Source organism: Rissa tridactyla, chromosome 7, assembly GCF_028500815.1.
Source record: "Rissa tridactyla isolate bRisTri1 chromosome 7, bRisTri1.patW.cur.20221130, whole genome shotgun sequence".
Classification (NCBI taxonomy): domain Eukaryota; kingdom Metazoa; phylum Chordata; class Aves; order Charadriiformes; family Laridae; genus Rissa; species Rissa tridactyla.
This window is the reverse complement of record NC_071472.1, coordinates 50,271,508-50,285,660: the sequence shown is the minus strand read 5'-3', so window position 1 is coordinate 50,285,660 and position 14,153 is coordinate 50,271,508. Positions and strand designations below refer to the sequence as shown.

Sequence of the window (14,153 nt, the reverse complement as noted above, 5' to 3'; positions counted from 1 at the left end):
AGCTTTTGGTTTTCAAACAAAAGACTATGTGAAGCTGATAAAACTCCTTGGGCCAGTCCAAACTAGAGCTGACTGTGAAAACATCCAAAAGGACCTCCAAAAGGACACAGCGCTACCAGTGCCTAATGGGATCAATAGGAAAAGATACTCTTAGATTTATAGAAGAGAAAAGATGTGTGGACAAAACATATGCAAGAGCTGAAAGAGTATTTTATTCCATGGTTACATCATGTTAAAGACTAAATTAGGTAAAGCAATGAGAAAGATTGTCAGAAAAGCACTTAATAAAAGCATCTCTGTGGTAAGCAAAAACCACCTTCTTAATAAGATAGTGCAAAATTTCCCATTTTGAGTTCAGAATAATTTGTCTGCTGCTTCCAAAATAATCTGAAAGGTTTTTAATACTTCCTATTCCTAACAGATATCAGAATAATTTGAAGATATTTTTATGCTTCAAAAAGAGAAATCATCTTTAAATGTTTAAAAAAGTCACGTAATATGGATGAAGAGGCCTGCGCCTGACTGACTTTAAATGTTCAAATTACTTGGCACTGTCACATAAGCACAATTATGGTTTTGCTTTCCGTTGTCAGCATTTCGTGCTTATTCCAGAACCACTAACCAAAGGGTCTGGAGATCTTCCTAAGAGCTTTTCAAAGAAACACTGTTCTTTTCTCAGCCTGTATAAACGGCACTAAATAACTCCTATACATCATCTTTTCACAGCTTCCACTTTTAGGTAACTTGGTCTTATCCTAAACATTTCACTCTAATTGAAGATACATGATAATGATAAAGTCACATCATAAACCAGCTTTACAAAAGAAATAGAAGGATTTTTTTAAATCTCATCTGTTACGCGAAAATATTTAATCTAGAAATGTGTAGGTATCAACAGTATCTAAATCATTGCTAAAAAGTTATAGCATATTTCACATGCATCATCTTCTACAGACTGTAGGATGGATTAATTCAGCATGTGCTTTTTCTTTTTTTTTGAACTAATGATAAATGCAGCACTGTTATCATCCCTGCAACAAAAAACCCCTATTCACCAGCCAAGGAACACTCTGGATGGTAAAACAACCTTTAAATATCTTTCCTCTGGAAATACAACACAAAGCAAAAATTTCACAACATTAAACTCTGAAACACCTCAGACGTACCAACTTAAGAACACAATAAAGCCCAAATCTATTCTTTGTATGCTATGCTAACTCTTCCCGTAGTTTAAAGTGGTTTTTTTTCATCAGTCACAGCTTAAAATTATCTCCCTGGAAAAACAACTTTTGTGTTTAATCTAAAGGAGTTTTTCCAAAATCTTCACTTTTCACTGTAAAAGCTGATTGTCAGATATAGCAAACCAGTCCTTATTTTGGCTGTTACACAAGTTATACAAGCTTGTGACAGAAATACAAGGAAGAAGAACTTATCGGCATAAAGTCCAATCAAGAAAAAAAGAGAAGCCACCAAGAGAAGCCACCATGAGCCTGTGGGTCCTGAAAACCCTTCCCTGCCACCGAGCCTGGCTCCTGCAGAGCTTTCAGACTCAAACTAAAATATGTTCATCTCCTGTGTTAGCTAAGAAAAAAAAAAAAAGTAACAAAACCAAAACAAAACACAACACAAAACCACCTTCGTTACTCAAAATACTGGAAATCCTTGGCTAGTGGAGAATCTGAAACTCAGGTTGTGTCGGTGCCACACCACCTCCTCTCCTGCCATCCGCTATCGGTCACTGCCCACCCACGGCGGCCACCGAGGGGAAATACCTGTTTCGGAAACACACACGCGGAAACACAATTGCTTGTGCAAGGTAAGATGAAGTTAAGAAAGTGTTCCTAATCTTTTTTAAAATCAACATGAAAAAATAAATCCTTGTGGAACAGAGAAGGAAAGAAATACTTTTTTTAAAATTACCAACTTGTATTTAAATCTTCGGGCTATACTGCAAGACTTGTCATGTCCTTCCCCCGCACTTTTGCAGTGGACGGTTGGGGAAAACATACATCAATTTTTACAATTTCAACACTACAAAGGAAAGGGGGGAAAAAAGAAAATAATAAAAATCAAAGGAATTACAGCAGTTGACTTAACTACATCATCAACCAAAGAAGAGCCTCTTTGGAAATGTCCCTTCCAAACCTGCCACAAAACAAAAGCCTGGTTCACATACCAATTTAGAACTTGCAGAGTTTCAAAATCTCAGCATAATTTTCACCACTGTACACAACTTAAGGAAAACAAAATTATGCTGATATAACAGCAAGGTGCTTTACAATGGATTACACTATTTTCTGTATTAGAGATCTTTAAATGGATATAACTGTCTCGGTGCAAGAGGGTTTACACAAATTTGGATAGATTAAATTAGACAGATTTCGTGCAGACAGGGATGAAGACCGAAGCTGTACAGTCATGAAGAATAATTCAAGGCCTCCGCCACGCAGGTTCACAAGTTTTAGAAACCACTTCTTGCAAAGGCCGACGTGGAAGACGCTCCCTGCAAAGGTGCCGGAGAGAACGACACCCGTGGGCTAACAAATGGCACGTTAAATCAACACTGACATTGCACAACTGGCTCCTTTCGGCCAGCGCATGGTTTCTTACCACTGAAAAGAGCAGAGTTGGAAATTTTTCTTGGAAGTCAAAACAGTGGTACAAATTGCCTAATAGCGCGTGCAAGCGCTGTCAAAAAGCTGGAAGGAAGCAGCTCGCTCAGCTTCCCGACACACAGGGCACGCAGAGCCCACAGGAATCCTGAATTTTGCATCCCAAATGGGCTTCGTTCTCTAAGGTAGTGGCCTCTAACCACTGAGAGTAAAAGACCTTAGAAAAGTCTCTCATTGGAAAAGGTTCATAAATCTTAGCATTACTCTTATAATTATGTAGTCACCGAGGTTCGTAAGGATGCTCAAATATCTTCCTTGCAGAGGTCCCTACCGTCCTCTTTATCTGACTCTAGAAGAGAAGCAGACAAAACACCTGAGGGATCATTACGTTTACTATCAAAAAAGAGGGTTTTGCTTTGAGGGCAAGAGATAGCTGAAGCCAAAGCTTTTTCCTCCTATGCCATATTTTTCTTCCTTCGTTGTATTTTCCATACTGCCAAACAGAAGCCACTAGTAATTACAACTTCAATTATTTCAATCTTTACAGGCAAATTACACCACTCACCCCAGTGGAGACATGTTTTTAAATAAAACATGAAAGTAACGCAAATAAAAATGTACGCTAATCAAGCAGGTCCTACTCTTAATAAAATTAAGAAAGAATAATCCCATCATCATAAAACCAAATAGGTTTGGCAAGATTTATAAATATGAATATTCTATAATACAGAGATCTTCGCATGTATACTTATTAAGATCTCCATCGATTTAAATAGCTGAAGTTAGTGCAGTGTCCGCTCCGGTTCCTATGCACAAAAACCAGCCCCCTCCATACCAACCCCCCCAATTAGCCTCCCCCAACTTATAGCTGAGGTCAAACATCAGTGGAAAAGGGCTAAAAGTGATAAATCTGTGGCATTAACTACTGCACTCCTTTTAATAGAATCCAGCATAAACTCAAACCAGCCTTGCGCTCAGCCTGAACCATTTATCTGAGACAAAAATGTCTTCTTGACAAAAAACAGATCTCCTTTAATAAAAGTAAGGCAGACAGTATTATGCTCTGAGGGAATCCTGTTGCTCTTTTTATATTTATATATTAAAAGAATTCTTCTGTAATACACGTAGATATAAAAAAGTGAAGAAAATCAATGCCAAATATATGAGCATTAGAACATCAAATTAGCCTTTGTGAAAGCTGTTCTTATAAATCAGAGCACTGGTGATAATGACCAGTGGAATTACGTATGTAGTTAAAGTTTTATTATTGAATATGCTTTATTCTTTCAGCTTCTTTTTGCTTTAGACCAAAGTTTCACAACAATTCTTGCTCCCGATAAGCATCTTCATTTGGTTCAATTGTTATCAACTCCTTACCAAATGAAAACGAACTTTTGAAACTGCAGCAGTCTGCAGTTTTTTTCTGAAAATTCCTCTTTAATGCAATAAAAAGTTAATAGGGAACAGAAAAAAGCACCAATCACATTTTAAAACATAAAAAGATCAACATGTTATCTTATTTTGCTAAGTTATTTTTAAAGCATTTCCTCAAATATTTTCATGTGTTTTGGATGATCTGTGAAAGCAACACAATGCTATCTCATCAATCACATCGCTCTATCAAAAGCATTAAGAATCAAGTTTTGTATTTTTAAATGACCACATATTTCTCTGTCAACTAAATGTTAGATGTTTAACAGATTTACATTCAGTCACAAAACTGGCGACTTTTGAGAAAGGTCATTATTGCAGACTACATGTGGGTGGCCTAGTTGATGAATTAATTAAGAATACAGAAACAAAGGTCGAAAGAAAATAATTTTTCTTTAAAACTCAAGCCACTGAAGTCTTACACATTTAATTCCAATTACTGAAAAACAGGACATCTGTACAGCTTTAGTTTTATCCATTTCAACTAATTAACAGATTCAAATAAATAGTCATTACATCTAACTGAAAAGTTTGCTAACACTTCATTAGAAGGAAGTTTAAACAAGCACACAACCTTGTTAACGTATTTTGGTTTACCACAAAGTTACTTGGGCATCTCGATAATTATTTTTACCCCCTTTACAAGTATATCACGACAGCCAACTTAAGGAATTCTACATTCCTTTGCATTTATTTAATTACTTCATAATTCAAATTTTCTTAAAGTACCACCAATTTTGAAAGTAAGAGCCATCATACAAACAACTGCTGGGTAGGAGACCTTACTACAATATCTACATTCATAAGGTTTATTAAAAATATTTTCCCTACAGATTTAATCCTGCAAGATTACACTGGAAGATTTCTTTGGTCTCTAATTGTATATTTTTCAGTGGTAAATCAGCATTTCAGCCTCTGCCATGGTAGCACAGTACATTTCATGAAATGCACTGAGCTCCATCTCACGTTCTTTATACTGGATATCTTTGAAATGGCAGATATAATAAAAAAATAGTGAAAACTTAAAGCTGTAGTTACTCTTTCTGGCTTACGTCCAACACATGTTCCTTAATCGTCTGAGTGGCAAATAAATCTGGATGTTCGTACACATACACAGAGCAGCTCACTCCACCTTTAAAACTTGTGCTGCTCTGCTCAAAGTACATGGACAAGCGCATGCATCACTACTTTGCAAGTCTTCATGTATATATTTTTTTATATTAAAAAAACAACCCCAACCCTGCTCCCCCACTGAAAAAAGTGCTATTTCTCCTTCAAAAGGACATGCTTGCTTGCCTTAGATTTACTGTTCTCTTCTTTCACTTCCTTTCTCTTTTTAAAACAGATTTCTTCCTTTTTTTTTTTTTTTACTATATGTTATCTTAAAGATAGATTTTATTACTTGGAAATTGTTTTATTTCATTATAATACCCAAATTCTTAGGTAGGATGTGGAGGTAGATGGCAATCTTTATCAGCCCAAAAGAGGTGAGGTATTTCTTTTCCATTTGGAGTCTGCTAATGATAAGAAAATAACTCCTTTCTGCTTCTGAAATGCCCCTCAGTTACGATTACGCTGACAACCTCAGAAAACCATGCACGCACACACAAATATTTTTATGGTGCTAGACAAATCTGCGATGAAAGGGACACAAGGCATTCGAACAGCTAATTCAGCCCAGCCAACCCTTGGTAGGCATTACTGATTCCTGAGGTTTCCCAGGCAGTTTAGAAGCCCGACGCTCACAATGGGCGCAGCCAGCCGGCGGCATCCCCACCCAGCAGAACCGATGATCTCCAAACCAGGCACCTTCATCGTAGGAGGAAGCAGGAATGCCACTAGATGTTGCTTTGTGCCCACCCAGACCTCTTCATTCCCACCTGGAATCTGAAAATTGGGATGATGAACCAATAATTTTAGAAAATCCCTGCCACGCAGCATCAACACTGAGCCTGCCCTGCGCGAGGCACTCGCTGTAGTGCTGTACAGCCACCGCTTCCTCCATTACCAACGCGTCAGTAATAATGTTGTTTGGATGACTACTATCTCCAAACCGATTTGCCTCAAAAGAGCAAAATAATTTCAGAAATGAATACAGTGAGAAACGTAGCTCAAACAACCACCCAGGTTTCAAATGAGCGCGACGCTGAACTACGAGTTTAGGTTGAAGTAGATGAACAATCACATTTAGTTCAGTGAGATAACTCGCATTGTTTAAAGGTCAGACTTGCTAAAATGCTGAAGCTTCAACCAATTATGCTATAAAAACTGGCCAGGACTCCCCAGCTCGCACAAAGCCATGCCGTTGAGACAGCACCGTTTCTCACAGGACAGCCAAAATCAGAACCGGCCCCATTCAGGTGATCTGGACGCAGAAAAACTTACATTTCCACCCAGTGATGGAAATCCAGCTGGAACAAGGGACAAAACTCAGTGGGCACTGTGAGCACACGTGAAACCCCTGATGTTAGATAGTTCTTTGCTGGGACAGCGTGGAATGCCAGTCTTTATTTAGACCACGCACAAAGTGTATTTATTTTTAATCAACTTTTCTTTTTGCTAGGTGCACATTTCGGTAAGAAAAGATTGTTAAGAAGTCTTCTGCACCACAAAAATCTAACAATGCAAAAGAATGATTATTTTGTTTTCCCTGGAAAAAAAATGTAATGTTAATTCTGAAAGCGAGTCTCAGCACTGAAAATAAATTATTAATTTGATAGCATTTTAAAACTTCAGATCACAAAAATATGAATGGCAGACACACAATTAGGATATCTAACTTCAAGCCTCATTCCCTTGAGATTCAAGGCAAAAATTATTTTACTAGAACTGATGGCTTATTTATGTTACGGCAGCAGTATTTGGACAAGGCGAGCGTTATCATTTTTACAACTACTTTTCCATAGTGCCCTTTAGGCTTGATAGCTCCCTACTATTGTTAAGGTCAGAGGACAAGTTCATAAAACCTCTAAATCATACATAACAAGACTTAAAAACCTAAGATACATCATTTTTTTTCCCTAGGCCTATGCAGAAGAATCAAAGCACAGACAATGACCATCAGAAATAATGACCGCATTAAACAAGGCTTCATGAGAAATTTATGAAGCAAAATTTTTCTTTTTTTTTTTTTTTTTTCTGGCAGTATACAAAGAGTCAAAACGTCTTTTTTTTTTCCAGGAAACAAAAGCAAACCCCAACGGTCAGACTTATTTTAAGACCTGACTCCATAAGATCTTAAGTAAAACACATTCTTTTTTCCATTATCCTCTTTTGATTTTTCTTTTATTTTAATTTTGCGAAAAAAGCCCTATGATGTTATACGAACGATCCCCTTTCAATGTAACATTACTTGGCTAAGTACTTACAAAACTAATCCTCGGGAACAGCCACAGCTCAACAGCATACTGGGATTTTTGTTTACTTTTTTGTTTTCACGTAAAACATTTTATTTTCCACTCGGGTAAGAAAAGAAAGTACAAAAGAAAATAACTTGACTACGGATTTGTCATTAATACCTTACTAACTTACCTGCAAAAAGCATCATAAAGATAGGGGAAACAAGAAAAAAGAAATTGTTTTTTCTTTTTTAAGTTCAATAAATGTCAGCATTAGGAAAAAAATTTTACAAAATAGTTACAGAATAATGAAGTGCATGGGGAGTCCTGCATAAACACTGATTCCAGCACCAGACACTTAAAAATGAAATGACAGAAAACCAAAACCAATATGGATATCTTCTCTCCTACAGACAGGACAACACACCCATTTGAAGTTTGTGTGGTAACGGGATGGGGTTTTTAACGAATGATTTTGCCTTAGGCACTGTACTGTATATTATTAGCAAAACAGTACATCTGCCTCACAAAACAGCATCAGGCTTGATTACATTTTAGCTTTGAAATTTATGTAAAATTGTAAGCTTTTATACTTATTATCCAATTTCACTCATCATCTTTTTTTTAAACTGGAATTCAACAATTCACCATGCTTCTAGACAAACACGTCTTCCAGCCACATTATATATTAATATAATCAGACTACATATACATTGCAACTGATCAGCATAAATCAACGTCAATTATGAACAAGTGTTAGAGAGACAAAATGTGACACTTCACACTTGATGTTGTCAAAGTGTCACGTAAATACGTTCTAAGGACAATATATATTTTGGCTTAATTTCAGTCCCATATTGGACTTTATCACAGCTGTGTGTGTCTGTAAAAGTTTTTGACCTAGCAAAAATCTTATCTATTTTTCATTTTCAAAAGCATAAAATACATTTTCCTGAGATTTTCGTGAGAATGAATGCACGTTCTGTTTCTGTGTAAACTGTATTACCTGCCCCTCCGCAACTGTCTCTGTATCAATGATAGTGATGATTCCAGGCACCAGAGGACTTCGACGAATGTTGCTATGAGCTAAAATTTCTTCTTCAGTTGCTCCTGAGGGCAGCGTCCCTGTCAGCTGCGTAACGACCTTCCCCACCATGGTAAGTCCAGTCTTTATTGTCTATAAAAAGAAAGAAAACCAATAAATAGTGTTTAGGGCTGTTCTGGGGATCTATCTTGAATTTTCTTTTCAACACAATTAACATAACTAGGTTGCGCACACCAGAAGCACACAGACCAAATGTTTCTGTAAGTGATATGTAAGCGACGAAGGCTGTATGTAACAAATATCCTGAAAAAATCTAGCATCCTATCAATTTGAACTATTTGCTTTAGTTTGGAATTTAATGCTTCCAAAACACTGGAATTTAATGCTTCCAAAAAATTTCTTGAAACAAGAAATATTTTAATGTTGTCTAAACGTTAGAGTTTTTTCTCTCTTTAACTTTGTTATCTACTTATTCCCAGAGGTACAGAGCACGAATCAAATGACGAAGCCATTATGGGTGTGCATGGAGGGCAGCGCCGCATGCAGAAATGCTTACAGCCCATAGCGGTTAACGCTGAAATAGTTCTGCCTTCTGCACAAGTGCAAGAGACAAGGAATTTGGCCTGTGATAGACATGACAGACACATTCATTAGTTTCTCAGCAATTATGCTTTTTGTAGCATTAAAACTGAATATGGGACTCAAAGCCAGCAGAATTAAAACCGCCATCCTCAAGGCACTCTGTACAGGACAGCTCTGTACAAAGTCCACACACATCCCATAAAAATAATGTGACTTTCCATAGTCCGCGTCTTTTCCAGACGTTGGTTTGAAAACATATTCATTGCACCAGCTTTTATTATCTAAAGAAGACGAAGACTTTTTTTGTGTTCTTTAATTTGGAGAAAGTGGGAGAGTACACACAGTAGGAGAGATACAGGTTTAAAAAAACCCCAAACAATCCAAACTACAACTTTAAATAGTTTCTCCTTGATTCAAGGACTGTGCCTTATTTGCCTATAAAGAATTGAGCAGATTTATTATGCAACATAAATAAGAAATAGCAAAAGAGATCCGAATGGAATGACACTATAACAAGCCAATTCTTAACTAAAAAGACAAGCTAAGCTGCCTGCTAAATTGAAAAGGAAAAAAAAAATGTACAGATCACAGGCTGAAACCAAGAAGCAGCCACAAATCAATCGCAACTGCTTTGTTTAGTGCTAAAATCTCAAACTGCAGTGATTAGAAAACACATTAGTGTTCATCAATTAGCAGCCAAACGTTTGTTTTAATAATTCATAGGAAATGACTTACACAAAGTCTGTTAGTGTGTTGTCAGGAAAACCTCTGAAGGGCCAACAGAACCAGGCGCCACACTGTATTGATGGCAATATCCAGCCAGGAAGCCTGATTAACCTCTGAGATGCCTCAGCTGATGGACCTACTCCATTAATGCTAATGGAGATACTACCACTTAAAATCGAGCCATGCCTTTATCATAGGAATGTCTTTGGGGTTTAAAGTCTTTAGTAATATCCTGTCATTTGTTTCTTATTATTTCTTTTTATACTCAGAACAAATGAGAATAAAACAAATTTTAACAGTGGCAAATGCAGAAGACTGAAAAACGTAACATAAAGCAGATAATGATATCCGAGGAACAGACCTGAAACAGACCCAATGCAAATGCAAAAGTGCATTTCAACAAACACTTTCCTTACAAAAACTGACAAGGCAGTTTTCTGGCCAACAGTTAAAATCGTATAAAATGCACTGGTAGTTCACACAGCAGGAAAGAGAACTCAGTAGAGAAGTACTAGATGGCAAAATACCTATGCAAGATACAAGACCGAGAATTACAATTGAGCTATTTTAGAAAATATCTTCAATATTCTATCTAGAGAAACCGGATGACAAAGTGCCAAGTATAAATTTATAGCTCTCTAGAAAAAAATTAACATGCTTATCTAGTAAAACGAATTACCGCTACATGTTAGAGCGGAGTGTGACTGCAGGACGACCGAGAAGTAATAGGTGTACAAAGATGTGGCCGAGGCCATTAGCTCAGAAATATCAGTGCAAAACCATTACGGCACTTACTTCTTTGTGCTATGTGTATATTTGCAAAAACTTCTCTGGTAATCTTTAACCTTTCCCATGCCATATCAGCTGTCCCCTCTATCCATTAGAGCTAATGACCTTGCTCTCACATAAGCTGTTAGTACTCATTAAGAAGTTATCAGGTAACAAGAGAAAACAGATGCAGCCTTTGCTAAATCACTTTACCACTATAGGATTAAAAGATACGGAGAGAGAATCAACTAAAGGAGTTATGAGGTGAGAAGAACTTGGTTTATAATTTGATGCTAGACATTCGACAGACCAAATACATTTTAAATGAAATAGGTTCAAGTTTGCACTGTCCCAGTTCCTTTGTCATTGATGGGAACTGCCAGTGCGCACTCAGTGCAGTTTTCTTATAAATAAAATTAAAATACTTGATCCAATTCCTTTTGTAAGCAATGATGCACATTATGCAAACACAGAAATTACTTGTATGCTCACGTGTACCCTACTTAAAAACACGACTGTTCACGTTCATTCAAATATAAAGAAATGCATATTTTTAATTAAAATAAATGTATGCACTCATACCTCGTTTAATTGAAAAATAAGTACAACTTTAATTAGATGAGAAAATTAAAATGCATCATTCAGTGCCTGTTAGGCTGTTTTGTTCCAACAAAAGTCTCACATCCTTTTAGTGACAAAACAATACATTGTTCCTGTTTCTCATAATAAATATATTTTATATGATTTATTTGTTTAGAAATTAAAAATCTACAGAAAAAAGAAAGAGATATCAAAAAGATATGCCTCGGTAACCAGGAATATGAAAGACTCACAGTTAGTTTGAACAAAATGTACAATCAATTATAGATTCAAGTTCAAACTAAATGTTTGTTGAAATGCTCATGTTTCACAAAGACATTTCCCTTTCCTGCTCTTGCCCAAGTTCTGAAAAGAGGTAGGGGAGGAAAGAAAAGCTATTAGGAAATCCATCTTACCCAGCGTGGACAGTTTGACCGCTAGGAATACGCTGTGATGGGGAAGGTCTGCACGAGCACCCTTTGAGCAGAGTGAGTGGAGACAAGACTCACACAGGGATACGTTGGGACCAAACCTCTCCTCAACAAGACGTACAAAAAAGCCAAGCATGGAGACAGAAGGATTTCTTTTCCTATGTCCCCTTCTTTGCTGCATCCAAAATGGATAAATATGGGTAATTATAACAAGCAACTTCACATTTGGATGCTTATCTCAAATTAAGCCCCTGAATATCCTCCCACCACCAACACTGGGGTTTATTCCGAAAGATATTCTATATCCATTCTACTGTGTCTGTTCAACTGGAATGAAGAGATTCTTTATCTCATAAGGAACAAGATTTTAATTTTTCCGAACACATCAATTTTTATCTTTGCTAAACATTAACCTAAACTGAAATCTTGACACATTTTTTATTTCCAGAAATTTTCTGCTTGGCCAAGTTACCGACATTATGAGAGCTTTTTAGATCATGAACAGACAGAAAGCCATCAAACAAACGTGTGAAAAAGAAAATAAAAGATTGAGCTGGAAACAAATGCATGTTTTTTTTCAGCAATAGCAGAAAGCAACGTTCTTGCAAGGTGTATCTAAGGAGAAACAGGGAAAAGTTCAATGTTCAAAATAAAATCCTTCTAGGAATTACAAAATCAAATAGGAAGATGATGTAAAGGAATTCTTCATAACGTTACCAGAATAACAAGAGTTTTGGCACCAGTAAACAACATGCGCCAACATGACTGTGGGTTTGACCTCGGTATCCTTAGCTTCTGACTCCGAAGTTATTTGATTAAGGAGGAAATTTATTTGTTTCACCAAGTACAGTACACAGCAGTACATATCGCACTGAGGACAAACCCACCGCTCGCTACCAGGACATTCAAAACATTTCTCAAAGGGAATATCATTGAAGTAAATATTCTGTACTGCCATTGAGAGCTTCTACAGAGGATCTGAAAGGTAATTCTCAAAATTGACCCTGTGGAAATTAATCTTTGCTCTCAGCTTTATCTTCCTCCTTTATATGTAGGTTCTTTCACTTCCTTCAATAAGAAACTGGAGCCCAAACAGAGAGAAGGCTGTAACCCAAGATAATCCGACAAAACAAGAACTTTTATGGAACCACTTCTGAACCAAGAAGCAGCAGTGTACGGAACAGGAAAGGACATCCCCTTTCAAAAAAGCTAATACCTCTGCTGATCAAAGGAAATGAATTACAAACCACTGCAGGTTGATAAGATGTAACAGCAGTAGAGGTTTATAAATGAAGACTTACTTAAGGAAGGAGTAAAGTTTATAGTGAGGTAACGAGATGGACAGAGCAACGGATACTCAGGGTATATTTCTGCCAACAAGAAAGTCAGCATTTCCGTTATCAGAGATAAAAACTCGCTAGATAGTAAGCAAAGATGCAGTGAAATCGGTAATAAATTAAACATTTCAGATTTAGTGTTGCTCACTCAGACATAAATAACAAAATAATACAGTGAGGCTGACATATACTCAAGAGCCAAATCATGCAAATATTCAAAACTATATTAGTATTAATCTTGTCTGTTACAGTGACATTAACAGCCAGCTGAAAGCAAAAGCCACGTGCTAGGCCAAACGCAAAGGAGCACAGAGATTGTGCCCTTAGGATTATCCGTTTTCCTAACTTTCACTATTACTTTCTCTCTGTAGAGAGGCTAACAATCTTTCCTTTCCTATGATAATAAACACATCTTCAGTAGCTATTCACGTGACGCAACATCACTACTGCAGTGTTCGCATACGTTCAGCTTAACGTGGGAATTCCTGGATTCTGGCCCTTGGCTAGCACTGCTCAGGAGGCAAGGTCTTGGTCATTACTGGCTTTAAAACCTAGTTATCCATGCTCTTTGGGGACAAGAAGTCTAAAAGATGTCCTCCCTTTTCAGATTTTTTTGTCTGTTGAAAAAAATTACAGAGAATAGTGCTTAGTCTTCGATGACTACTGGAATGTTTTTACAATCGTTATATGATTTAAGAAAGCTTTGGCCTGTTCTTCTCCAGTCATGACTCGGCTTGGCTTGGCTTTGGCAGTAGAGTGATCTGTTTGTAAGACTTACCACGTCTGATCATAGCTGTGGCTGATCACGCTAAGCCACTTGGTTTTTCAAACTTATCTGTGTTATAAAAACCACGCTAATGACGCTGAGATTGAATGAGTATGGGGAGATTTTCCCCCATTTCTGGTTGTTTTTTTTTTTTTTTTTGCTGATGGTGAAAGTATGCAGAGATACAGCAAATTTCAGATGTCTTCAGAAGGACAGCAATTCAAGTTCTCCTCAACAATGTAAAAAACTGTGATTTTTCTCCTGCTGCAGCCACAGGGAGACTGTGTCCAAAGCTATGCTGATGGAATATGTTTTTATGTTTTGTTTTCACATGAGATGGCATGCCCTGTGTCTCTCTTTGTGGGTTCTTGTAACTGTTGTTTTCTTCAGTGACGCTGAGCTTTCTGCCCTGTGCTGTCATTTAATTCCTATTATTAGATTTGTTTTGTTGTGCATATCAGAAATGAAAAGGCTAGCGGTTACAATGAAAGCTTGTAATCAGCACGAAGTTTGCCAGACAATGCCAAAACTCACTCTG

General features: G+C 37.1%; 1 protein-coding gene across 20 annotated transcripts in view; it reads right to left on the bottom strand.

Annotated features, from left to right (window-relative positions):
• The window catches only part of BCAS3 (BCAS3 microtubule associated cell migration factor), a 364,218-nt gene that overhangs the window by 281,580 nt on the left and 68,485 nt on the right, over positions 1-14,153 (bottom strand). For all 20 annotated transcript variants that reach the window (XM_054209092.1, XM_054209096.1, XM_054209097.1 and 17 more), the window contains one exon: positions 8,388-8,558. In XM_054209092.1, coding sequence (XP_054065067.1) covers positions 8,388-8,558 — 171 coding nt within the window. The remainder of the gene's footprint in view (positions 1-8,387; positions 8,559-14,153) is intronic.